Below are 27009 nucleotides of genomic sequence, written 5' to 3' on the forward strand. Positions count from 1 at the left end.
ATAGTCTCAAAGTACTGAGGCACATTATATTCCCTTGCACTCAGACCTTTCTGCACTGTTTAGTCCCTAAATAAAGCAAGTCTAGATTTCCTCAGATTCTGAATTTCCCATCTCACTCGGACTCCTTTTAAAATTAAATGGAGTTATTTGTGTCTATCAAGATTAAATATATTCAGAGACTAATCATTAGTCTGAAGGTACTCCATCAACCCTTTATATGAATGGGGTGGTGGGGTAGCCTAGTGGTCACGCCGAAAACCCGGGTTCGAATCCCCACATGGGTACAATGAGTGAAGCCCATTTCTGGTGTCCCCCGCCATGATGTTGCTGGAATATTGCTAAAAGCGGCGTAAAACCAAACTCAGTCTGTCAGCTTTATATGAATATCTCAATGCCATTTAGAAAGTGGTCAAATGTAACGTGTTATATTTGGGATTACGCTTTCTCAGTAAATTACAGATTCTGGTACTTTTGTTAGGTTGACCCCATTCTGTGTTTCGAACACTCACTCTCGCACTTAGACACCTTATAGGCAGCACACAAAGTCAGCAATCTAACCCACTCAGCCACCGTAGCTTCCACTACAACAGAAGTTGGACAACTGGTAGTCTAGATCACATATTTTGTGTACACCTACAAATTGGCACGGCTCCCATGGCCAAAAGCTGTGGATACACAATGCCATTTAGAAAGTGGTCAAATGTAATGTGTTGTATTTGGTAAATGATGTCTAAGATTGGCTGCAGTGAAAAGTTCATCCATACAATCAAGGATCGACTTTAAAAGGTATTTCCAGCAATCTTGACTTCATAATGCCAAATAATTTCAGTTTGTGCAAAAGCGTCTGATTCTACTTGCCTAAAATTGTTTCTTCGTGGCATATTTCTTTTACGAAATGGAGTTTCATCAGCTGAGTATTCAACAATCTAACTACATTTTACTAGATTCAGGCTTTAAGATAAGAACATTTAGGTAAAACATAGTGATTTATGTAAATCAGTTTAGCTGTCAGCTTCAGATATTCAAATCCTCATTGTCAAATGTAGATGAAGTAACCTGCAGGCCATCAGAATTCAGGTTTCTAAAATGTTGTAGAATCAGGCATGGATGCTGTTCCTCGGGACTTATACTAACAACTAGTCTCTTAAATGAACATATTTTACTGAAAAAAAGTTCATAGTAAAAAAAAAATATATAATGAAAAGGAGCCCTGAGACTTTCTTCATTTTCAGAAGCTGAGGAAATCTAGACTTGCCACATTTTCTAGACTTGCGTGGGCTTTCTTGGATATATTTGCTTCAGGGTCTGTATGACAGACTACTCGGGACTCTACCACCTCAGAGAGCATTGTAGACTTTTTCTTGTATATATAAGGGGAACTGACTATTGATTCTCATCTCACATGACATCTCAAGTTAAAAGAAGACAATCATTGCGTGTGATAATCATATTCCTGCCAAGGCCAATTTTGCGAGTAGGTTTACTGATGCTGAGAGGTGAATATTACCGTCCCTGTCTCTATTGCTACAATCACTGCTCTGGTATCAACGATTGAATATCAGTTAAATCACCATCTAACAGTACATATAAACACTTGTTGTTTGTGGTTTGCTGCCACACCCAGCAATATTCCTACTATAAGACGTCAGTCGTAAAATATTCAAATCCAGACCAGACAACCAACAGTGTGTAAAATAGTTTTGAAATGTGATCTGTCCAATCTGGCTGTCCAAAAAAGTGACCAGTCCTGAACAAACACAGCCAGTCCCCAAAACTAAAACAATAAAAAATCAAGAAATGTTGAAACGAGAACGAAAAAGAGCATGATATATAAGACTAAGTTCAAACCAAGTTAAGTATATGTTTTTCAAATATTTCCCCAACCAAATGACGGCCTTTTTATTTAATAGACTGTCCTTCACAAAAATAGACGTCAAGGACGCTGTAATGGGCTATATTTTATACACTGCAACCAAGTGATCAACAGCATGAGCATCGATCTGTGCAGTAGGGATACGATGACATGCATCAAATGAGTCTGACCACCTGATACTTTTCGTCATCTCTTACAGCCAGCAGGGTTGTTGAACATCAACTCTAAAATGCCTTATGCCTTATAATAAAACTAATAACAGCACAGGGCTTGACATTCACCCAAATTCCCAAACAAGTCCACAGGACCAGTAACTTTTAAAAATCACTGGTCCTTACAGATTCTTAATGGTCCTGCTAAGGGACTCTTATTGACAGCCTTAAATATCTACTAGACCGTTGGGATAGCCCTTATCAAAGTTGCACTGGTCCTGTCAACATTTTACTAGGCCCGGGCCAGTGGGATAGCGTGTCAGCAGCAGGCTACAAATGTTAGAATGTAAACTGGGTCAGCCTTCATAGTTTCCTCATAAGTGACTAAATGTTAGCCTGTCTGCAGACCTCCAGGGTTCCGTTGTACAAAGCAGCCTTAGCGCTACGCCTGTCGTAAGTCTATGTTCTGGTATGGGAGTTACGGTCACCTTAGTGCAAAGATCGCTTTGTACAACGGCACCCTGCTTATTACGCTGCAGCTGCTGTAACGTCCTCACTCACCATACCTCTGTCACCAGGATGTGGGTGTTCTAGGGGGTCAACCCACAGTGTGGTAGAAAATGTTTATTTACTCATCAAATAGTTGTTGCAATAATCAATACCTTACGAGTAATTCTGTAGCTATTGATGGTTAACCAAGCACTTGTATTTTGCTTTATGTCTCCGTAAACCAACTGTTTCCTGACTGGTTCATAACGCTAGATAACTTGGAAAGAATTCATATGTGAATAAAATAACAGCAGAATACAACATTAGGTGAGAATGTTTTACAGCCTTAACCAGTTTAGCTGCTATGTGATCTGCCAATATAGAATTTATTATCTCTTTGTCCTGTGAACTATGTATATTTACCTATCATTCTAGCTCTCAGAATTATCCGACAACATCAGCCTGTTACTGTGCTCCCTGTCATATACCTAGGTAATTTCTGAACCATCTCAGGGCATGGGGTAGCCAAGTGGTTAAAGCGTTCACTCGTCTTGCCAAAGACCCAGGTTCTATTCCCCATGGGTACAATGTGTGAAACACATTTCTTGTGTAGCTGACGTGATATTGCTGGAATATTGCTAAAATGGACGTAAAACTAGACTCACTGACTCACTCTAAAACATCTCTTTCACCTAGCCTAGATCCTTTAGCTGGTGACCGCCTCCGTGGTGTAGTGGTTAGAGCGTCCGCCCAGAGTGCGGAAGGTGGCGGGTTCGATCCCCGACCGCGTCATACCAAAAGACGTTAAAATATGGTACTTGTTGGTCCCTGCCTGGCGCTCGGCATTAATGGGTACAACAAGGACTGGTCGGCTCGGAGTCAGAATAATGTGTCTGAGTGGGGTATTCATGCTTCACTGCGGCATGGTATCTCAGTGGGCTAGCACTATAAAACCAGCTTAAGTCTGGGCTAGTACAAGCAGCCGCACATACACATACACACGCATGCACGTTGTCATATGAGCGAAATATTCTCAAGCACGATGTTAAACCCAATTCCACCACCACCACCACCACCTTTAGCTGGTATGGTGTTGACACACCCCGAACATCATACTGTCGAACCAGGATTCAAACACACTCAAAAGACACCACTCTGCACAGGGAATTGTGGTGCCATGGATGACTTGGTTATAGTCCGTCTCACAGTCCATGAACCACATTATTTTCCCTACTGCCAATCCTCTCTGCAGTGCTAAAGTCTAGATTTCCTCAGGTTCTGAATCTCTGGTCTACCTAGGGCTCCTTTTCAATTTAAATGGGCTTGTTTGTTACTATAAAAATTGTATATACTCAGAGACTAAGCATTAGTCTAACTAGGTTACTGTGCCCCTTATTATCTTTAAAGATTGTATAAGATTGTGCTACTTCCCGCAAGGAACTAAATTTTGCGATTGATTAGCTTCATTTTCAAAGTCAGCATGAATAATTAAGTAGTGAACTGATAAGATTACACATTTCAATCAAACATTTTCCTTAATATTCTGGAAGTAATACACATACATACACATCATATCAAATTTGGTCAGATTTCATCAAAAGGGTCAAGGTAATTTCCTTGCAATTTTCAGTGATTTCCTTGTTGCTTGCCAATAAATGTCAAGGTCAGGTCAATCTTCAATCTTTCATGGAAGTCTTTGCAACTCAATAATTCAAGAAAGATGTTAACTTTTCTTGCTGACAAGAACAAGACAATTATGAAGGCAAAAATCTGTAGATTGTCTCCTGTTACACAATCATCCTGAAACTGTAATCCAAACCAAAGTATTTCTGGCATACAGATGCTAATATTTCACCTCGGAATAGCCTAGAGCACAGTTTGACAGACTACCCCTGTTTCCATGAAGTTGGTTCTGAAAATGGAGTTTCAGGAAGCATAGCTAGTGTAAATATTCTCCCCACTTTCACGCTCTGTGACCTGGCCAAATGTGTAAACAAAGCATATTGTAGCTACAGAATAGCAGAGATAGCGCCAGCGCCAAACCTATCTCTCACTGTATTGATCTTTTCCTTCTACAAAATGCTATACTCCATAGTTTTCGCATGCTAGCATCCTTCAGTGTTAAGCGTATCTATGGGGCTTAGGATGAGTAAATAGAAGGATCTCACTATCAAATGCCAATGTGGCACGAGAACCCGCTGAGAAGTCGTCTGATCGTTGCAATGGTGAGGCACGGCTAAATGTGTACTGCTGCATTGTGGGGAATTATGGTGTGAGTATAGCGTTGGTGCCACTTTGGCCTCAGATTCGTCATTTTGAAAGAAAAACCACTGCCTGTATTTAATACCATGTGATCATGTGGATTGTCTGCTGAAATGGGGGCACTGTCTCAGTCTGATGTATGTTAGTTTGTTTGCAGTGTTTATTTGCTAAATGTTTCTGTGATTAGGAAGCATTAATTGTTATAAATTCTCCAGAGGTATATATGTTATTTTCATATGTACCGACCATTGAATTAACCAGAATACTATCAGAAGATGAATCCTGGAAAACGACAATAATTTGCTTAGAGAATCATGTTGTAAAAACGGATGATGATTTATATGTCCTATATGAGATATGTGTTTGAAGTTTTTTTCTGACATGTTCATTACACTCTATTGATGGCATTCAGTACCAACAACTGTTTCTTTTAATGAGGTACAGTTTCAAATCTTTTTATGAGAAATGTTGACGAGATTATTACAATGAAGGAGAAATAACACAAATCTGTTCATTCCACTTCCTGAATCAACAGATTTTTGTGATTTCTGAGCCAAGTAATATTTGATATATACTTTCTATATAGTTTTGCATAGTGCATATTTTCATCAGGTTTCATGTTCAAATAATCTTCCAGAATTGCCGGTGAATTCCTGGCTAACTAACTGCAACAACACAAGCATGATGTCACGATGATGGTTTAATGATTAAGAGTAAATTCATCCAATAATTTCCTGATGTCAAGCTTGCTGACTTGGTTGACACATGTCATTGTATCCCATTTGCGTAGATCGATGCTCATGTTGTTGATCACTGGATTGTCTGGCCCAGACTTATTTACAGACCGCCGCCATACAGCTGGAATATTGCTGAGTGTGGCATTAAGCAACCAACCCTCTGGAATATATGGGGAAGAATATTTATTATCCAGTTTCAAACAAGCTGAGACCCGTGAAGGTCCGGGTTAGAATGAATCGTCAGTAACCCATGCTTGTCGTAAGAGGCGACTAACGGGATGGGGTGGTCAGGCTCACTGACTTGGTTGACACATGTCAGCGGTTCCCAGTTGTGCAGATCGATGCTCATGCTGTTGATCACTGAATTGTCTGGTCCAGACTCGATTATATACAGACCACCGCCATATAGCTGGAATATTGCGGAGTAAAACTAAACTCACTCACTCAAACAAGTTGAATGTCATTTTGATAACTTTTGCAAAAATACATTTTTCACAAATTGTATTTGATAACACTTGTGCTAAAAACACACACACACACACACACACACACACACACACACACACACACACACACACACACACACACACACACACACACACACACACACACACACACACACACACACACACACACACACACACACAATTTTGATGGCCTGTCTGGCCTCAAGAACATTTTCTGACTTAATGTCTTTATGACTTATCATGTTATAGTTATTGGATTACAAGGAATTTTATACCCTGGGGTATGATTTCTTCATGAGTCCATTTTAAAAGTATTTCTTAATATTTTATATCATTTTCACATGAAATGACAAAAAATGCATTCTCTGTCAGGGATTTATATAGACCTATTCAGAAAATAATATCTGGTCCTGCGCCTGTACAAAATGTCACTAGAATTCCTATGTCATGAATGTATTGCTCATGTTGAGGCAAGTACGTCACCAGTAACGGTACAAATAAACATAATGAAGAATTATTTCTGTTATACTTAGTTGTAGATTAATGCTTTGAATGCAATAATCAAACAATTCATTGATAAAGTACCACAATTTTTAAGAAAATAAGAACTTACCAGGGTAGGAACGGTTTTCAGAGCAGGGTGGCTAATTTATGCAAAGTATTGAAAATCAAAATGAAATTGTAGTTATGGTAAGGTAGATATGGTTTCGTCTTGAAAAAAGTAGGGGGGCTAAGCCCCCCAAGCCCCACCTGTTCCTACGCCCCTGCTTACAAAAAATCCCAGTTGGTAGAAAATAATGCAAAGGGCATATGATCACCAATCAAGGTACATCCTGGCCTCTTTATAAATAGAAGCCAGTCAAAGTATGAGTCACCTGAATTGATGACTACTAAATTGGAGTCTAAAGAGATCGTGGAGTTCATGTTAGCGCTGTCCAGAGTTGTTTCCTGGCATTAGTGTGTGGCATCGGTGGCCCAGTCTGAGGCGTCTTAGTTCAGTGTACAGAGTTGCCTCCCTTCACTGTGCCAGAACCTTATGGTTGTGCAAATCCTGGTTCACCTCAGTTATGATTCCAGGTTTATCAGCAGCATATCTGTTTTCATGGGTTTTATTGAAGTGGTCTGAGGCCAGCATCACTCGAGACTTTCCTCCCACATTAAGCTGACATGATATAACTGAAATACTGTTCACAGCAGCATTAAATGGCCAACTCATTCACTCACTCACTCACTCACCCCCACCCACTCACCCACCCAACTCACTCACTCACTCTTCATGTAACAATCTCCTGTGTTTATGGCACTATTCTCTCTGCTAGTGAAGGTATGAACAACAGCGACCTATAAATGCTCTGCCATTGCTTGTCTATGTGATGAGAGATGATACACACCTGTGGAGAACAATCTCCCAGCTTTGTGTTACCTGGAATAGCAGCAGTAATTGTTTATGAGGCCACCTTCATGACTGGTTGAGGGTTTTGTTTGATGCCACATTGAACACGAATGTGTTTGGGAAGCACCAAATGATGCATTCTGCTCATGTTTTTACCATGTTTGTGAAAATCTTAAGCATCTGATGAGTTATTATAATGGAGGACATGAATCTAATAAAAGCTGACCCCACATGCCCTTCTTCATGTCAGAATGATTTAATTCCCTTGGCTTTGTCAGGATCTATTATCCACCTTAAAGCAAAACTTGGCAGTGCATGGATCACTTACCTAGCTCTGGCCTCATGCCCTCAGCACCTTGACAAGAGTTACTGCCCTTAGCTCTGCCAGGATGTAATATCCACCTTAAAGCAAAACTTGGAAGGTAAGAATTACACTACTTGCAGTGCATGGATCACTTATCTACCTCTGGCCCCATGCCCTCAGCACCTTGACAAGAGTTACTGCCCTTAGCTCTGCCAGGATGTAATATCCACCATAAAGCAAAACTTGGAAGGGAAGAATTACACTACTTGCAGTGCATGGATCACTTACCTTGCACTGACCTCAAGTCCTCAGCACCTCAACATGAGTTACTTCCCTTGGCTCTGCCAGGATCTAAGATTCACCTTAAACACAAAGCTTTGCAGGGATCCTTGATATATGCTGTCTGTTGGAAGGCCAACAGTGGTTTCATCAATGTTACTGATAGGTTCTTCACTGACCTGCTCAGCCCAGTCTTCAATCAATGTCGGTGAAAATTCCTATGTTGGAATTGCAAATTTCCTAATTTCAAGCATTTAAAACCAATGGTAACGAATGTCATGGCTTTGTAGAGCTGACAAGTATTTCACTCTTAGAAGGATCAATGAAGAAGATCAAAAAGGATTTAGTGTTTAGTTTTACCCTATTGTATTGAATGCTCTGGTAAAAACCTTTCAGTATGAAAAAATAAGTACTTAAACAAAATGTTAGCTTTGTTTTCATATGAAAGAGCAGGGTTGGAAATAACTTTAAAATTGCTAGTGTACTCCGGTACAGTGGCACATGTAAAATCACTTGCCCGATAATTTTTCCACTATATACCGGCCGTTTCCTTGTTGATTTTTTAAATAAACAACATAATTAACATTTGAAAGACAACTGGACACTGGTACAGTGTGATATACAAATTTGCTTGCCCAACTAAAAAAAACACTGGACTCGGACATCGGGCAATGGGTTATTTCAACCCCTGAAAGAGTTTGGAATCCGAGATAAATCCTTGGTATTACCAGTGTTGGTGGGGTAGCCTAGTGGTTAAAGCGTTGCGCTCGTCACGCCGAAGACCCGGGTTCGATTCCCCACATGGGCAAAATGTGTGAAGCCCATTTCTGATGTCCCCCGCCGTGATATTGCTGGAATGTTGCTAAAATCGGCGTAAAACCATACTCACTCACTCACTCATTAAATTCGAAACATAAAACAATCAGTTGAGACAGAAGTGAATTACGAAATGTAATCATAAATCGGCCTCATGAGAAGCAATATATTTACTGTACTGGCCTTAACCTTCTTCTTGCTTAGTCTAAGACTATGGAAGCTAGTGACAATGGGTGTATAAACCTGCTGTGCAAGTTTGTACAGGTGTTGGCCCAACACCTCAAGCACCTGCTGGAAGGTCTTGGGCGTCAGAGAATTGCATTGACTAAATAATGGCTGACCATTTAATGTCTAGCCATATCCTCTTGTTTCTGATAAAGACTGCCTTCGAGGTCTAGTGGACAGAGTGTATCCAACTTTAATGTTTCGAGTTAGCACTGTAATACTGTACAGCAACAGAAGCATGCACACGCGAGCACACACACACGCGCACACACACACACATAACAACACTCATACAAACACACATGACTACACACACATGACAACGGAGACATAGACACACACACACATACACTTATAATGTGCCATGTTGAACTCTTTTGAATGGGGGGCGATGGGGTAGTCTAGTGGTTAAAGCGTTGGCTCGTCACGCCGAAGACCCGGGTTCGAATCCCCACATGGGTACAATGTGTGAAGCCCATTTCTGGTGTCCCCCTGCCGTGATATTGCTGGAATATTGCTAAAAGCGGCGTAAAACCAAACTCAGTCAGTCAGTCAGTCTTTTGAATGGTTGGGGTCAGTGTTTACTTTTTAATGATAGTTTTTATCAAATTTCAAGACAGACAAATGTGTAAAATAAGTTTCACTAAGTACAATTAAGTCATTATGACTTGAAAAGGTAAGCAATGTAAAAAGAAGAATGTATAGGTAAGTTATGTAAAACAAGAATGTATTTTCAGTTGTCTGGTCTTCTTTAACTTCTGGAGAGGTGGGGTAGCCTAGTGGTTAAAGTGTTCGCTCATCACGCTGAAGACCCGGGTTCGATTCCCCACATGGGTACAATGTGCGAAGCCCATTTCTATTGTCCTGTGCCATGATATTGCTGGAATATTGCTACAAGTGGCGTAACACTAAACCCACTCACTCACTCTTTCTTTTTGTATGTATATTAGGTCACCAGGGTGCCGTTGTACAAAACAACCTTAGCGCTAAGGCTACCTTAAGTCTATGTTAAAGTATGGGAGTTACGGTCACCTTAGCGCCAAGATCGCTTTGTACAACGGCACCCTGGGCCCCACCTCACAAAGTGATCTTAGTTCCCTCCTATACTTTAACATAGACTTACGACAGCCGCTGTACGGAGATCACTTTGTGACACTTGATCCATTAAAACCTTTAGTACTCACCTTGAAGTGCTGAGGCAACTTCTTGACATTAAGTCAAGACATCTAAGTCACTTGTCGATTCTGTCTACAGTGAAAGTGACATCTTATTGATTGTGTCAGTCGCGGCTAAATCACCATCCACATTGATGTCCACTCCTCAAAAACCTTTCTTTAAGATGATATCTGTTTAATCTAAATGTCATTGAGAAAGGAGACAGCCATCAAAAACTGGTCCAATCATAGTTCATCAGAATTGTCATTTGCATCAAAGTCCCTATCTCTCGTACATAGTTCTTTTTCATATCGGCCCTTGCCTTGTAAATTGTCAGTAATCGGGGAAGGATAGTCAGCAATTTCCTCATGACAAGAACAGCCTGGCTGGCTGAAATACAGCCTCGTCATCTTGAGCTGATGGCCGAGATGTCAGTTTCTCTGCAGGCTTCATGGTAAGGGGTCGTTAGGCTGTTATTGTCTGAATGCTAAATGGAGAATACAAGTGTTTAATTGACTTGCTTTAAAGGTCAGGTTTAATGGGAGTGTACATTTTGGTGCGTATGAATATTGATATAAGCAGAAAGATGCCACACTTGGCGTTGTTTGATAAATCATCCATTTGTGCAATACATGGCCGGGCAAAGAATGGTAGTTTCTGTTGTCGTTTTCATGAAGTTTACGAACTATCCATGTCCAGTTCTTGGGAATTTTTGTTCATGCGCACACATGCACGTCGTCATATGAGCGAAATATTCTTAGGTACAACGTTAAACCGCATGTTACCTCACCTTGGGAATTTTCATACATAAGCACACATGCACGTCGTCATATGAGCGAATTATTCTTAATTACAACGTTAAACCCCATTTCACCTCACCTTGGGAGTTTTCATACATACTCACACATGCATGTCGTCATATGAGCGAATTATTCTTAGGTACAACGTTAAACCCCATTTCACCTCACCTTGGGAAGTTTCCTTACAGTCAGTTATTGTCAGTGTTGGGTCATCATCTTGTAGACTTACGTCCCTTTCAATGCTTGAACAGAATTTGTATATCTGCAATGTTGCTGAGTGGATTGTAACCAAAAAAGACAAACAAATCCAAGCTGCCCCTTTGGGATCCACAAAAATCTGTAGAATTACTGTGGTGTAAAATAGTTTTCATCCACTTGGCCTGGAAAAGACTATTCACTGGTGTTTTTCTATTCATACCTTGTAGCTTACTGATAACTTTGTGTGTTGTTTAACTATCACCCGGCAATATTCCAGCTGTGTAAAAGTGGACTGTAAGTAGTCATGGCAACCCAGTGATTGACCTAATGAGCACTGATCTGCACAACTGGGATACCAGGACATGCATCAACCAAGTCCAACTACCTGATCACATAAGTCACATCTGAGGCTAGACTAACGCTTAGTCTATGAATACATATAATTTTGATAGTAACAAATAAACCCATTTAAATTGAAAAGGAGCCCCAGTGAGATGGTAAATTTAAGATTCCTGAAGCTGAGGATAATCTACACTTGCTTCATGTAGGGCTTTAGCACTACAGGGAGGGCAAGGCAGTAGGGGAAATAATGCATCTCTGTGAGACAGAACAAGGTCATCCAGTCAATACGACCGTGATGTTGACTGGAACAGTATCTACTCACTTACTCTTTTTGTTCATGGTAATCACCATACATATTTCCAAGGAAGAGCTTAGAAGTATGGGCCCAACTTGTCTCAGTGAGCTGGGTCTGAAGCAATGGTATCCAGTCCTTCCTGTTTGTCTCCCGATGGGAAGTCTGATGCAGTGATGTCATGTACCTCCTGTTGGTCTCCCGATGGGAAGCCTGATGCAGTGATGTCATGTACCTCCTGTTTGTCTCCCGATGGGAAGTCTGATGCAGTGATGTCATGTACCTCCTGCTTGTCTCCCGATGGGAATCCTGATGCAGTGATGTCTTGTACTCCTGCTTGTCTCCCGATGGGAAGCCTGATGCAGTGATGTCTTGTACCTCCTGCTTGTCTCCCGATGGGAAGCCTGATGCAGTGATGTCTTGTACCTCCTGGTTGTCTCCCGATGGGAAGCCTGATGCAGTGATGTCTTGTACCTTCTGTTTGTCTCCCGATGGGAGGCCTGATGCAGTGATGTCTTGTACCTCCTGCCTGTCTTCTTATGTGGGAACCCGTGAAGATCCGGGTTAGAATTGTTCTTCCGCAACCCATGCTTATCCTAAGAGGTGACTAACGGGATCGGGTGATCAGGCTCGCTGACATGGTTGACACATGTTATCGTATCCCAATTGCGTTGTTCAATGCTCATGGTGTTGATCACTGGATTGTCTGGTCCAGACTCGATTATTTACTGACCGCCGCCATATAACTGGAACATTGCTGAGTGAGGCGTTAAACACCAACCAACAAACAACAAATCCTCCTATGGGGAAACAGTAGTCTTCGGTACGTCATGTTTTTCTCACCGTGTTGATTTTTTATGCATAGCTGACTAGAGGTAAATGCTGTTTAATGTTTCTCTGATGTGGAAATTTGGGAATCTTCACACCTGCTATTTCCTAGCCTCATCAGTAGGTCAGCGATGCCCACTTTCAGCCGAGTCTGTCTTAGCCATTAACTCCTCAGACAGTAATGAAGTCTAATGTCTAGAGAGTTTATAGCACTGGTATTTTATATTTAGTGCTGTATTTCATTACTGCGTCAACCATTTGGTTGGGCCGCATTTTCAGTTTGGGAGGATTTTACAGGTAGATATTGATTTGTAGAGAAACATGTCGATACAGATATTTTTATGATCCCTAAAAAGACAACATTTATGATGGTCGTGTTCAGGGTTGTAACGATTACCTCTTCTCCTGTGCTAAGACATGTTAATTTCCCCCAAAAATACAATCCCTCATTGTCTCAGTACCATAAAAGCGAACTTTGTTGCAAGGTTGACAGTGCTTTCCCAGACACTCTGAAATATCCTGTTTGAAACAGCTTACACCAAAACAACACTCTGCACCCGGTATCTTGAAAAAGATCTGTGTGTCATTAGGAAACACTGTCATCCTTTTTTTGCAAAACTAATATTTTGTCAGTAATGTATTCCAAGGTTTACTCCATTTATGGCGTCATCAGTTTGACATTGCTGGAACACTCACTCACTCATAATAACTCACTCGTTTTCCCACCCACTCACTCACTCACTCACTCACTCACTCACTCATCTCACTCACCTCACTCACTCACTCACTCACTCATCTCACTCACTCACTCATCTCACTCACTCACTCACTCACTCACTCACCCACCCACAAGGTAAAACAAATTGGTAATTTTCCAGCATTTGAAACGTTTTAAGCACCCTTGCCGCCATTTACTTTGAATATGGTAAGGCTTAGTTCTTCCTTTACAATTTATTATCACATTACATTTCGGGTATTTTGTTCAGATTGATGACAATAGAGACGGTTGTATCCATATTTTACATCAGGATTCAATGCTCAGTGTCCCTTGAGACAAAGGCTGGATTAAATAAGTGTTCCATTTATTGAAACAGACCACTGGTCAGGTGATTTGCAATGATGAGATGTTTAATGTAGCTTGGCTTTGGTGTGCATCAGGATTGTATAGATAATGTACCTATCACCACTGGTAGGCATTAGGATGTATGTATCTCTGTATTGATGTATGGCTTAATGAGCAGAGCTGTAAACTTTCAACCAAACCTTATATCTCTAGGGTGCATTAAGTCCATTGTTTCAGAGATGTTATTCCTCATAAGGACCCTGTACGCATACCGCAGAACTTGATAGAGTTGGACGATTCGATGTGGGTGAGAGGGGAGCAGAACCTCTTTTGTCCCCTACTGTGTTTTTAGGTTTTGCAATATGTGTAATGCACATGACATTTATGGGCCCGTGCGGCATATGTTGGTAAGCTTACCAATCAGTGAGTCAGGGGAGGTGGGGTAGCCTAGTGGCTCAAGCGTTCGCTCGTCATGCCATAGACCCGGGTTCGGTTCCCTATGTGGGTACAATGTGTGAAGCCCATTTCTGGTGTCCCCTGCCGTGATATTGCTGTAATATTGCTAAAAGCGCCATAAAACCATACTTACTCACAGGTAAATACGTTAGACTTCACAAGTAGCCATTATATACATGAGAGGGAGGCTGAAGGGAGATAATGAATGGCTTGATCATAACTTTACCTTTTTTGTGTGCTCTTTACAGTCGGTACTGCTGGATCAATATCAAATATTTTTCTTGACTTTTAAGAGCTGGAAAATGAGCTTACAAATGTGATGTTTAAATGGAATGGATCTCTTTAAATACTCAGTTTATATGGTGTTCCTAGATAGCATTCAGACGTTGGCCCAATGATGGCAGTGGTTTTGCCAACATTGCCAACGTTGAGCCAACGTCCGAATGCTATCTGGGTTATGACTCAAAGTATCCTCATTTGAGACAGAAATATGTCAATTTGGAATTGTGACATATATAGATCACAGTGGAGACATTTTTAACAATTTCAGATATATCAGGTGTATATAGAAATGAGGTTTCATTTGTAAGGAAGTGGGGTAGCTTTGTGGTTAAAGCGAGGTTTGATGGGTACAGTGTGAAGTCTTTTGCTGGTATCTTTTTGGATACTGCTGAAATATTGCCCAAATTGGCATCTAAACATACTCAGTCCTTTGTTATCCCTATTTCAAGTGGATTAGGAAGGACGGATATATCTTTACATAGCTCAGGAAAAAGCTTTTTGAGTTTGTAGGAAACCATTTGTACTCATTTGCCTTCAGTCAGTATCCATAGAGTTATCTCCCTTCCAGTAATTGTCTTCTCTTTAGTGCTGAATTTGACAGAATCTATATCAAACTGAACAGAAAAGCATCAAAGAAAACCTTATGTCTTATGAGTGAGTGAGTAAGTTGGGTTTTACGCCGCTTTTAGCAATATTCCAGCAATATCACGACAGGGGACAACACAAATGGGCTTTACGCATTGTGCCCACGTGGGGAATCGAACCCAGGCCTTCTGGGTAACGAGTGAACATTTTAACCCCTAGGCTACCCCACTGCCCCTATTTCTTATGAAAAATGGCAAGATGTTGATGCATAGTTCCATTCAGTCAGCAAATAAACCCCATAAAACTCTTAATTCCAGATTAGTTTGGTAAGGATTGAAATTGGTCTGCTGTAGTCAGTTACCTCCCCTGCTGGGTGAGATGCATAGTACATGATGGTTCCAGTCCCAGATCCCTAAGTTTGTAAGCACCATGGACATCACAAATACTTAATTGCATCACCATGGACTTTCCTCCCAGTTTAATTGAAACTGATCTTCAGTAAACCCTGCATGTTGTAAGAGGCCAACTAACGGGATCGGGTGGTCAGGTTTGCTGACATGGTTGACACATGTCATCGTATCCCAACAGAATACATAATGCTCATGCTGTTGATCACTGGATTGTCTTGTCCATACTCGATTATTTACATCGCGGTATTAACAAACAAACAAGTACAACTGAAGAGTTGTTCAAAGTCACATCGAACCCACCTCACTCATAATTTCAAAGCTGTTTTTACAAAATTCATTTAATTTCCAAAATACATAAATTGATGATTCACATAACATCCAGAACTTTGTCAGCTAAAAACACTCGACTAAGATTAATCCTCTGTCATAAGCTTGATATAGATGACATCTTATGAGATGAAGTTAATGATCGATATTAACTCATATAGTTACATAATGCTTAAAGTCAACCGTTAAGCAAACTGGTTGTTTGTCATTCTGTCCGACAGTTATTTGCAAAAAATGATATCGAAGAGCTAAAACATTGCAGAATTGTTTGCGTTCCTGATATTAAACCTTTCTACTCAAATATTGAAATGTGCTCAAAATTATTTGGGGTCGTAATGTTTTGACACAAGACATTAGTTTGTTCACTGGAGGAGATCACTTGATCAAAAAGAGCCGCTCGACTTGTAGCTCGTTCCTCATTCATCATCGAGAAAATGGCTGAGTCTAATGAACAGTGATGAAGTGGGTGATGAAGATATTCAAACTGACCATTCCTGGTCCTCGCGGGTCGCCGTGCCATCCATCTCACTTGACACCACTGACTTGATATTAATGCATGTAAATTTCACCTTTATCGTAACTGGAGAGGTTAGAGTGGTCTGTAGCCATTACTCATTGCCAGGTCGGTCGCAGATAACAATTTCTGATATTTGTTGTGGATTTGTTCGGAGTTTGCATGTTTTAATTACGTTTGGATGTTATTTACCGTGAGGTCATTAACAACAAATGAAGGACATTTATGTTGGTTGTAATTCATGCACTACAACTTCAGACATATAATCATTATATGTGACTTTCGCAATAGGTAATTTATACCTTTCTTGATTAGTAGTGCTATTGTGCGATACTATTTTTGATTAACTTGTATCAGGGAATTATCTGGACCTAAGAGAATGACATTTAGCCCCAAGTCTGTTGAACATTACAGTAAAAATAACCAATTTGAATTTGAACTTTCTCCAAACCTCAGAATTTAGCAAATTGAGAAGATTAAAATCTCTTTTTCAACAATATCACACATATTTCCAAATTAACCAACCAAAGGTGCAACACAGGGTTTACATGTATATCAAACTTACGCATCCACACTGAAAATGGACAGATATGTAAAAATGACTTGAGAAATTATGTATAATATCAAGAAAAACATATTGGCTGTATCCCGGTTCAGAAGTTGACAATATCGTCCCTCGTCAATGTCGCACATGCAACTGACATTTGGTGGGGACAACTGTGACAAGCTATGTGTTTCCTAAATATTAAAGACAAGCTGTATTTTCAAGAAAGACATTCATTATTGGGTGTTTAATGTCTCCACTGACAATGTTCCAGCTTTTTGATGTCTGTAAATAATCAAGTCTGTACTAGGGGTGTCACGATTCACTCTCACTTCGATTCGATGCGGATATCGATTCAATTTGTTCGATTCGATTAATTTCGATTCGATTCACCGAAGCTGAGGACAAAGTCAAATGTGTTGTGCCAACTTTGGAAAATTGGCACAATGCATAATTAGAACACTGTCAAGACAAGTTGTCAACAAATACTCACTGAACAAGTGATCATGAAATTAAGTTTCAGTCACGAACTGTGGTGTCAAGTGTTCATTGTGACTGTGATGTCACTGTAAGGAATTTTCACTTGAAAGACATGCCCTCTGGGCACTTACAATGTCTCCGGCAGTGGAGCATACCCTCTCACTGGCCACACTTGTAGCAGCGAATTTTCAACATATATTCTTACGATTTCAGGTGAAATAAACTCTCAGTATTAGAAAGTAAGTACTTTATGAATCGAATCGAAATGGATGCATTTGATATCGAGATCGAATCGTACATCTACCGATTCGATTTTCGATGAACCGAACCGAATCGTGACACCCCTAGTCTGTACCAAACAATCCTGTGATCTATAAATACATCACAGCTGGAAGCCTGACCACAGATACAGTTGAAGGCCTTTCACAAATAGGTGAGGTGAAATTGGTTTTACGTCGTGCTTGAGAATATTTCGCTCATATGACGACGTGCATGTGTGTATGTGTATGTGCGGCTGCATGTACTAGCCCAGACTGAAGCTGGTTTTATAGTGCTAGCCCACTGAGATACCATGCCGCAGTGAAGCATGAATACCCCACTCAGACACATTATACTGACTCCGAGCCGACCAGTCCTTGTTGTACCCATCAATGCCGAGAGCCAGGCAGGGACCAACAAGTACCATATTTTAACGTTCTTTTGGTATGACGCGGTCGGGGATCGAACCCATGACCTTCCGCTCTCCGGGCGGACGCTCTAACCACTACACCACGGAGGCGGTCCCTTTCACAATAAGCATGGGTTGAGGAAGAGCAATATTAAACAGGATCTTTATATGCAGTTTCCAACTTAAATAGTGAAAGCAGATTATTGTTTGTGAATTGTTTGATTATCATGTTCAAACTGACAAACACTTTTGTTAATTGGCATTGTAAGAACTGTTATAAGCAGCAAACAAAGTTATTTTTGTCCACAGTTTAATCTCACATATCTACAAGATAGATTACAGAGGTCTTTCTGATAATGTCTCTCAAATATCCATGTCTTGAAGCTTCACCGACTCCACTATCCATGAGGGACAATGTCACAAATATCTGATATCACATGCTGTGTTCATACACACAGACGTTCTGATTGGTTATCAAAACATGTAAGTCACCAAATACTATTTAGGTGTTCGTATTTGCCTCCAACGGGTTCTTGTTTTGACTGCCGACATAATGGGAATGCGAGAATGTTTTTATAACATATAACCAAGTTTAGCATTTTGTTATCAACAATCATCGAGGGTTGTATTATATGTTGTAATAAATCTGACATTCTTTGTTATATCTGGTAATCATCAATTTCATCTCAAGGTTTCTGGAGATATGGTTTTTGTTTATCAAAGTTGCGGATCACATTTCGTTTATTACAGTGGTGACGTGAAATGAACATCCTGATTTAGGTTAACATGTTTGATTGACATTCTCCCAGCAGTGCCTCAATGGAGTCGTAGATTTCCTCTCTGCATATCAAGTTACGTGGGGTTAGTTATGTTTTGCTCTAGGTAACAGCTGGACAGAGAAAGACTGTATACATCAGCAGGAATATATTTCATGATGTACATAGCCTGGGGTGATCAATTTCAGTATGTGTATGACGATGGTGTGTTTGTCAAGGTAGGATTTGTTGATTCTGGTTGACATGTGTCATAAGTTTTGTCATTGTGAGTTATTGCAGTTAACTGTCACGGTCTTAATGGGATTCTGCCATGTAAAGATCGTCAATTACAGTGACGGAAGACCACAGCCAGCAGATTTCACATAATGTATTTCATTGTGGGTGCGAGAGTTTTGTGTTACAAGGAATTTGGATTCAGGAATCAATAATGGTTGAATTTGGACATTTTCACTGATAAGTGAACATTTCTTATCTATAAGTTAATATTCTAAAGAATGTTTAGAATACATGTTTTGCAGACAGATTTATCGATGTTGCATTGATCGCGAAGACAATTTCAGTGTTCAATTGTTAGTTATAAGACATATTTATTGTTATGTATGCTTAGCTTGTCATAGAGTGACACTGGCTTGGAATTTTGTTATTCAAATTTATTATTCTTAGAAACGATTTGTCTGATTGCTAAAAATAATAATTTATTAAGTTTTCAGCAGTATTTCTTAGAATTTGTATGCCATGATTTAAAAAAATGAATTTGTGATTTATGGAGAGAATGAAATAGTATATTTCCAAATCATTTTGCTGTAGGAGCTAAAGTTTAATGCATAATTAACTGCAATATTATATCAATAAAATTTGCTTTCAACAAGACATTACAATTTAAAGAATTCATTTCCTTCTTGAGCTCTTAGAAATGTAGTTTCAGAATTTTGCATGGATCATTGACATGGTGGATTTTCCTTTTAAGGAGCATTATGAAGAAGTGACAGCAGATTGTCTCTATTGATGTGACATGTCTTGCTGGAGCCGCATTGAGACTCCTGGTCATCTTGAGATGACCCACACTCACATTTGAAATGACCAGCTCTTGGACAGCAAAGTCATTTAGACTGAATCGAGCTAAGTCCTTCAGTGAGAAGTTAAGCATACTGAAAAGGGACAAAAAAATACAAAATGGTGAGTTTCTTACCCTCTTTTTTAAACATTCAGAGCAATTTGACATTAATGTGCTTCACCTTAACTTGAAATGATTTTGTGTTTGATCCCATATGTGCTGCTGTGATTCAGACATAGGTTCTAATTATCAAAGTTTTCAATTTTCTAATTGATATATTTTTTCAAAATGTTGCTCATGAATATAACATGAAAATAGTTGTATGGAATATGTCATGACATTGTGAGTGACATTTATGAATTATATTACAGCATAATGACGAGTGAATGTTCTCAATGACCTGACCTTGCCAGTGATTATTGGCGGTGGACTTATTTTGTTTACATGGTCAGGGAATCGGAAACAAGAATAATATCACATCATAAATAATCCAAATTGTTGAACAGCTGACAAATAAAGTTTGCTTTTAAAAAAATATTTAAAACTGTGGTAAAGTGTGAAATTGTGCTTGATACTTGCACAATAACTACAATGATTATTATGCCTTTCTGAAAGCTATCTTTGCCTAATTTTTGGTACTTTTAAGTCTTGTCATATAGTCTTGTTTTAGCTTGTTTGTTAGATCAAAATGAAATTGACATGACTCATGTTTTGAATGAGTGGTTGCATATGTATGTCATCATTTCAAATGGGGGTGGGGTGGGTGGGGTGATGGTTCAAGCATTCGCTGGTCACACTGAAAGCCTGAGTTCTATTCCCCTTATGTACCTGTGTAGATCCGGGTTAGAATTGGGTCAGTAAGCCATGCTTGTTGTAAGATGCAACTAACTGGATCGGGTGGTCAGGCTCGCTGTCTTGGTTGACACATGTCATCGGTTCCCAATTGCAAAGATAGATGCTCATGCTGTTGATCACTGGATTGTCTGATCCAGACTCTATTATTTGCAGACCGCCGCCATATAGCTGGAATATTGCTGAGTAGTGCGGCCTAAAACTAAACTCACTCACCCACTATTCCCCTCCTGGGTACTGTGATTCCCATTTCTGGTGTCCCACGCCATGATATTGCTGGAAGTGTAAAACCTCACTGACACATTTCAAATATTACAGCCAATATATAGAATACTGAACAAGCTCGTATGTTATATTAATTTGATGAAATGAGTGAATATTTCTGGCAAATATATAGCAGACAGAAGTGAGTCAGTAACATGAACTATTTACGAGTTTCAGGAAATTGGTATTACACGGGAGCGATTTTAGTATCTTATTGAATATTTGTAACTTTTTAAACCTTATTTAATTGTGACCTGTGATGGTCTGGGTTAGAATATTGATCTTCAGTAACCCATGCTTGTCGTAAGAGGCGACTAACAGGATCAGGTGGTCAGGCTTGCTGGCTTGGTTGACACATGTTATCGGTTCCCAATTGTGCAGATCGATGCTCATGCTATTGATCACTGGATTGTCTGGTCCAGACTCCATTATTTACAGACCGCCGTCATATAGCTGGAATATTGCTGATTGTGGCGTAAAACTAGACTCACTCACCCATTTAATTGTAATTTTAGATTCTATCAATAAACTGTGTCGGTAGTGTGATCCACAGCATAATGAAATCGCGTTAACAGTATAATGAAACTGAAACTCATTGAAAGTTGATGCTTAATTATTTAATTCCATACAACATCGTACCTTTAGAATTCACCCTCGAAACATTGCCATCTGATGTCAGTTGAGTAGCAATGATGCTTAGGACATTAAGTGTGCATAAGCTCCTCTCAGTGATCTATTGTCTGTACGGGGCGGTGGGGTAGCCTAATGGTTAAAGCGTTGGCTCGTCACGCCGAAGACCCGGGTTCGAATCCCCACATGGGCACAATGTGTGAAGCCCATTTCTGGTGTCCCCCGTTGGATGTTGCTGGAATATTGCTAAAAGCGGCGTAAAACCAAACTCAGTCAGTCAGTCAGTATTGTCTGTACATGCAGCATCATTGAATAAGCCAAGTGATGCTGTGAGTTTTCGATGTTAGTTTTTAAGCCTAATTCATCTGAACATCAGCACTTCAGTATTAAACAGTGTGTCAAAAAGTAGGTATATTAAATGGGGGGGGATCTATTCTCGTTTGAGTAATGAATTACAATGAGCGTATGATATCCACTTACTCATCCATTGAATTCAAGGTCAAGTAATATTTCTGGTTAAGTGAACCATTAATATATGAATAATAGTGCTGAATCTTCAGACACAACCATCTGAATAAATTTGAAGCAGAGATTTCTTCACACCGAGATAAGGGGCGGTGGGGTAGCCCAGTGGTTAAAGCGTTCGCTCGTCACGCTGAAGACCCGGGTTCGAGTCCCCACATGGATACAAAGTGTGAAGTCCATTTCTGGTGTCCCCCACCGTGATATTGCTGGAATATTGCTAAAAAGCGGCGTAAACCTAAAACTCACTCACTCACTCACACCGAGATTATGATGAGTGTGCAAGTCATGCTAAGTATCAAAATGTGCGACTTAATATAGTCATAAAAAAAGCTAAGACCTAGTCTATGACAGTCCCTAGACCGCATTATTTTTCCATTCACCCAGCCCTTTCTGTAACGCTAAAGCCCTTAATGAAGCAAGGCTTGATTTCCTCGGGTTCTGAATCTCCCGGGGGCGGTGGGGTAGCCTAATGGTTAAAGCGTTGACTCGTCACGCCGAAGACCCGGGTTCGAATCCCCACATGGGCACAATATGTGAAGCCCATTTCTGGTGTCCCCCACTGTGATGTTGCTGGAATATTGCTAAAAGCGGCGTAAAACCAAACTCAGTCAGTCAGTCAGTCAGTCTGAATCTCCCATCTCACTGGGGCTCCTTGTTTCTATCACAATTATATATATCCAGAGACGTCATGACCCAACATTTGTAGAAGTTTGACATTAATGATACAGACATGGTATTAATGACTTCTCAGACGACTAACGTTAATTTCAAGGTGTCAGAGACTGTAACATGGTTACATTTGCTTTTGATAATGGTGAGTTGATGTGATCTGGCAATCAACTTGACTACAGTTTCTTCAAAATTATTATACAAAGTATGAAACGACATATTAATTGACAAATTGAAATGGTTTAAAACTTTAAAGCAAGAAATATGTTTGGCACTTACAAAGTAATGTAATGATAGTTCTAGTATGTGTGTTAGTCTAGTTCTTTGTTGAGGGGCGGTGGGGTAGCCTAGTGGTTAAGGCTTTCGCTCGTCATGCCGAACACCCGGGTTTGATTCCCCACATGGGTACAATGTGTTAAGCCCATTTCTGGTGTTCCCCGCCGTGATATTGTTGGAATATTGCTAAAAGCAGCGTAAAACCAAACTCACTCACTCACTCACTTATTTGTTGACATGCTTTTTCCAATGTTACATGCTTGGTGTAATGCTTTTATTTCGAAAAAAATATGGAAACTCAATTGCAACAGTATTACACAACCCGGGCTGTATGCTGCTGTAGTTTCTGGCTAACGGCTTTCATTATACTTAAAAATAATTCAGAATTTCATAGGCAATAGCTGCGGGAAATAATTATGTTGCAATCAAGTTTCAAGAAAGTAACACTCCCAGTTTAAGCTATGATGATCATTTGTACTGGTGTCCTTGACTCAGAAACTCATGTAGAATATGCCCACGTGATGCCAACAATGGCAGAGTGAAGACATGTTGTCATCATCTATGATGTCATCATCTTAACGTATCGTGTACACATGTTGTCATCATCTATGATGTCATCATCCTAACGTATCGTGTACACATGTTGTCATCATCTATGATGTCATCATCTTAACGTATTGTGTACACATGTTGTCATCAATTAGTGTGACTTCATCATCTGTTTGTCATCATCCAGTGTGATGTCATTGTCTACTCATGTTGTCATCATCTACTGTGATGTCATTGTCTACACATGTTGTCATCATCTACTGTGATGTCATTGTCTACATGTTGTCATCATCTACTGTGATGTCTTTATCTACTAAAGATGTCATCATCTACTGTGATGTCATTGTCTACTAAAGATGTCACCATCTACTGTGATGTCATTGTCTACTAAAGATGTCATCATCTACTGTGATGTCATTGTCTACTAAAGATGTCATCATCTACTGTGATGTCATTGTCTACTAAAGATGTCATCATCTACTGTGATGTCATTGTCTACTAAAGATATCATCATCATCTGCTGTGATGTCATTGTCTACTAAAGATGTCATCATCTACTGTGATGTCATTGTCTACTAAAGATGTCATCATCTACTGTGATGTCCTTTCATCTACTAAAGATGTCATCATCTGTGATGTCACTGTGATGTCATTTTCTACTTATCACAGATGTCATTGGGCGGTTGTGGTAGCCTAGTGGTTAAAGCGTTCACTCATCACGGCATCTGCTGTGATGTCATTATCTTAATTAAAAGATGTCACCATCTGCTGTGATGAAGGCCTGGTTTCAGTTATCCACCTGGGTTATGTCATTTTCTACTTATCACAGGGGCGGTTGGGTAGCCTAGTGGTTAAAGCGTTCACTCATCACGGCGAAGGCCTGGTTTCAGTTATCCACCTGGGTTACAATGTGAGCCCCCTGGCGAAGTAGTACTCACCATGAAAATGAAATAAATTTGACAAACTCTAATGATGAAAATCCTATTTTTCGAGCCCATCAATCTGTTTATCCTGTGGGACTCGCTATCTTACAGCTTAACATGCGTGTGGCAATTTTAAATAACAGGAAATCCCATTTTGGAAGATAACATAGTTTGTGAGTTACGTTATGGGTCTAGGACAAGGAAGTTGAACTAGTCTTGCTTGTCTGTATCACAGTCCCTGAGCCACATTATTTTCCCTACTGCCAAGCCCTCCCTGCAATGCTAAAGCCCTAAATGAAGCAAGTCTAGATTTCCTCAGGTTTAGTCTCCTGTCTCATTGGGGCTCCTTTTCAATTTAAACAGGTTTATTTGTTACAATCAAAATTATACATATTCAGAGACAAAGCATTAGTCTACATTCTTGCAGTCATTTTAGTGTTCATGAAATCCAGCTTTCAAGTCTACAGCCTTACATGATTACTGATGGATTAGACATAAAAAATGAAATGACACGACTGTTGGGATGTTTTTAGTTTAATTGGATCATCAAAACATATGGTCCCAGTTATTTTCATGAAGACGCACAAAAATGATCTGTCTGGCTCAGTGGAACCCTTCGAAAAAATTGTCATCCTGCATCTTTATCTACACATGATGTTTGGGTGGTGGGGTAGCCTAGTGGTTAAAGCGATTCGCTCATCACAACGAAGGCCTGTGTTCGATTCCCCACATGGGTACAATGTGCGAAGCCCATTTCCGCTGTCCCCCGCCATGATGTTGCTGGAATATTGCTAAAAGCGGCGTAAAACCATGCTCACTCACTCACTCACTCACTCACTCACTCACTCACTCACTCACTCACTCACTCACTCACTCACTCACTCTCTCACTCTGATGTTTATGACTGTGATAATAATCAATAATGGCAAATATCATATTTAAATGATATCTACATGGTAGGTTTTTTTTAATGCATTTATTATTGCATCTTTACCATATTGGTCATAAGATAAATAATCAACGAACTGTCTGCGAGATCAGACATACAAAAATCACTAGATCCAGCTGCTGCCATCAAGATCACAGTGCCCCGTGAACATCCATTCAAAATTGCTCTTCAACGGCCCATGCTTGTTTAACAGGATTGAACAATCAGTCTCGTTGACTTACTGGATGCAGGCTTTCATATCCCACTTGTATAGCTTGATGCTCATGATGTCAATCAATAGATATGTGGTCTAGACGTGATTATTGACTGACTGTGGTCACGCCGCGTGAATATTGATGAGTGCGGTCTTAAACAACAAACAAACACTTTCTTGCATGGTTACCCTCATGTGACTGTATACTTGGGTACCCAGGTAAGGATATACGGAGAATACTGTACAGGAAAAGATAATTGCTTTTCCGTATGATAAACATTACACACATGTTTCCCCGCCGGAAAACAATCCATCCAGGGTGAATATCTCTGTAGATTAACAACACATGAATGCACAAGATGTATCAGTTGGCATTTTTTTTCTTAAAACTCAACATTTTCACAATGGTACACTTATTCTATAATTTAGTCCAAGACTAAAGGTTACATCATTGACACAAATATGAGTGCAAAGAGGTGGTAGAAACTTGTCAGAAGCGCCGCAGATAGAGACTAGTTTATCCCCAACAGCTTCTGTAGATTGTAGACACTGCGGTATCCAGGCAACCTGCCAAGAGATTAGCAACGATGGTGAGGGTATCCCACTCCGAGATATACGATAAGTAAATGGGTCCTCATGCAGCAAGTTTAAGACTGTGGATGAACGTGTAGTATTGTCAACATAAATCTACCTTCCCTCGGGATACCGACACTTATAAGGACCAATTTTCTCACTGTCTGTCTCACAGCTGAAGCTTGGGATATCCCTGGAAGGAAGGTTGGTTTGTTCTGGAATGCTCGTTTTTTGTACTTTCTTTCATCAATGCTGGTAGCTTTGGATGGAATTGGATATGGATATGCCGTTTGTCCCTGATGGTTCCTTTTTTAAAAACTTTTTGAAGTCATGTTTATAGTTTGTGAGATCCTATTTCAAGGACATGTAGAGTGCTATGAATGGTCATGGTGCTGTATTACACCAGTCTGGCTGGATATACGTGTCGTATGTACTATTATAGCTTATCCTTGCTCTTGGCAGCTATTAACAGATGGATAAGTGTGATGATTAACCTTCTCTTAACCATCTTTAACTCCGGAGGCTCAGTATTCCTGCAGATTCTTTATAAGGATGATCCCAACAAGATTGTGAAGAACACCAACAAGGATAGGGGTGTCATTCCTTGAATCAGTATCAATATATCAACAGTATATCATGAAATATCAACTCAGATATATCCCGATATATTGATTAATAATAAAATCAGTTGTCTTGTGTCTACAGGATATTATTTAGTTACTTATGCTGACATGCAATTGATCAATTTCATGCTAAATATGAACAAGCCTGTGCCATTAAATCAAATGTGTGGAGTGTTTATTTGTGAAGCTAGTGCTTTCACACAATTAAACAGG

General features: G+C 40.0%; 1 protein-coding gene across 4 annotated transcripts in view; it reads left to right on the plus strand.

Moving 5' to 3' along the window:
- Positions 1–27009, plus strand: part of LOC124284301 (oxysterol-binding protein-related protein 8-like) — a 132836-nt gene that overhangs the window by 60699 nt on the left and 45128 nt on the right. Inside the window, exon 2 of one of the 4 annotated variants that reach the window (XM_046720375.1) lies at positions 19684–19892. The exons of 2 other annotated variants lie outside the window; for them this stretch is intronic. In XM_046720375.1, the coding sequence (XP_046576331.1) occupies positions 19793–19892 (100 nt within the window). In that variant the 5' untranslated portion in view covers positions 19684–19792. Of the gene's footprint in view, positions 1–19683; positions 19893–26204; positions 26378–27009 lie in introns of those variants that run through there. One more of the 4 variants, XM_046720377.1, reaches the window with a different exon arrangement.

Source organism: Haliotis rubra, unplaced genomic scaffold (assembly GCF_003918875.1).
Source record: "Haliotis rubra isolate DU_JTF1 unplaced genomic scaffold, ASM391887v1 Scf333, whole genome shotgun sequence".
Classification (NCBI taxonomy): Eukaryota; Metazoa; Mollusca; class Gastropoda; order Lepetellida; family Haliotidae; genus Haliotis; species Haliotis rubra.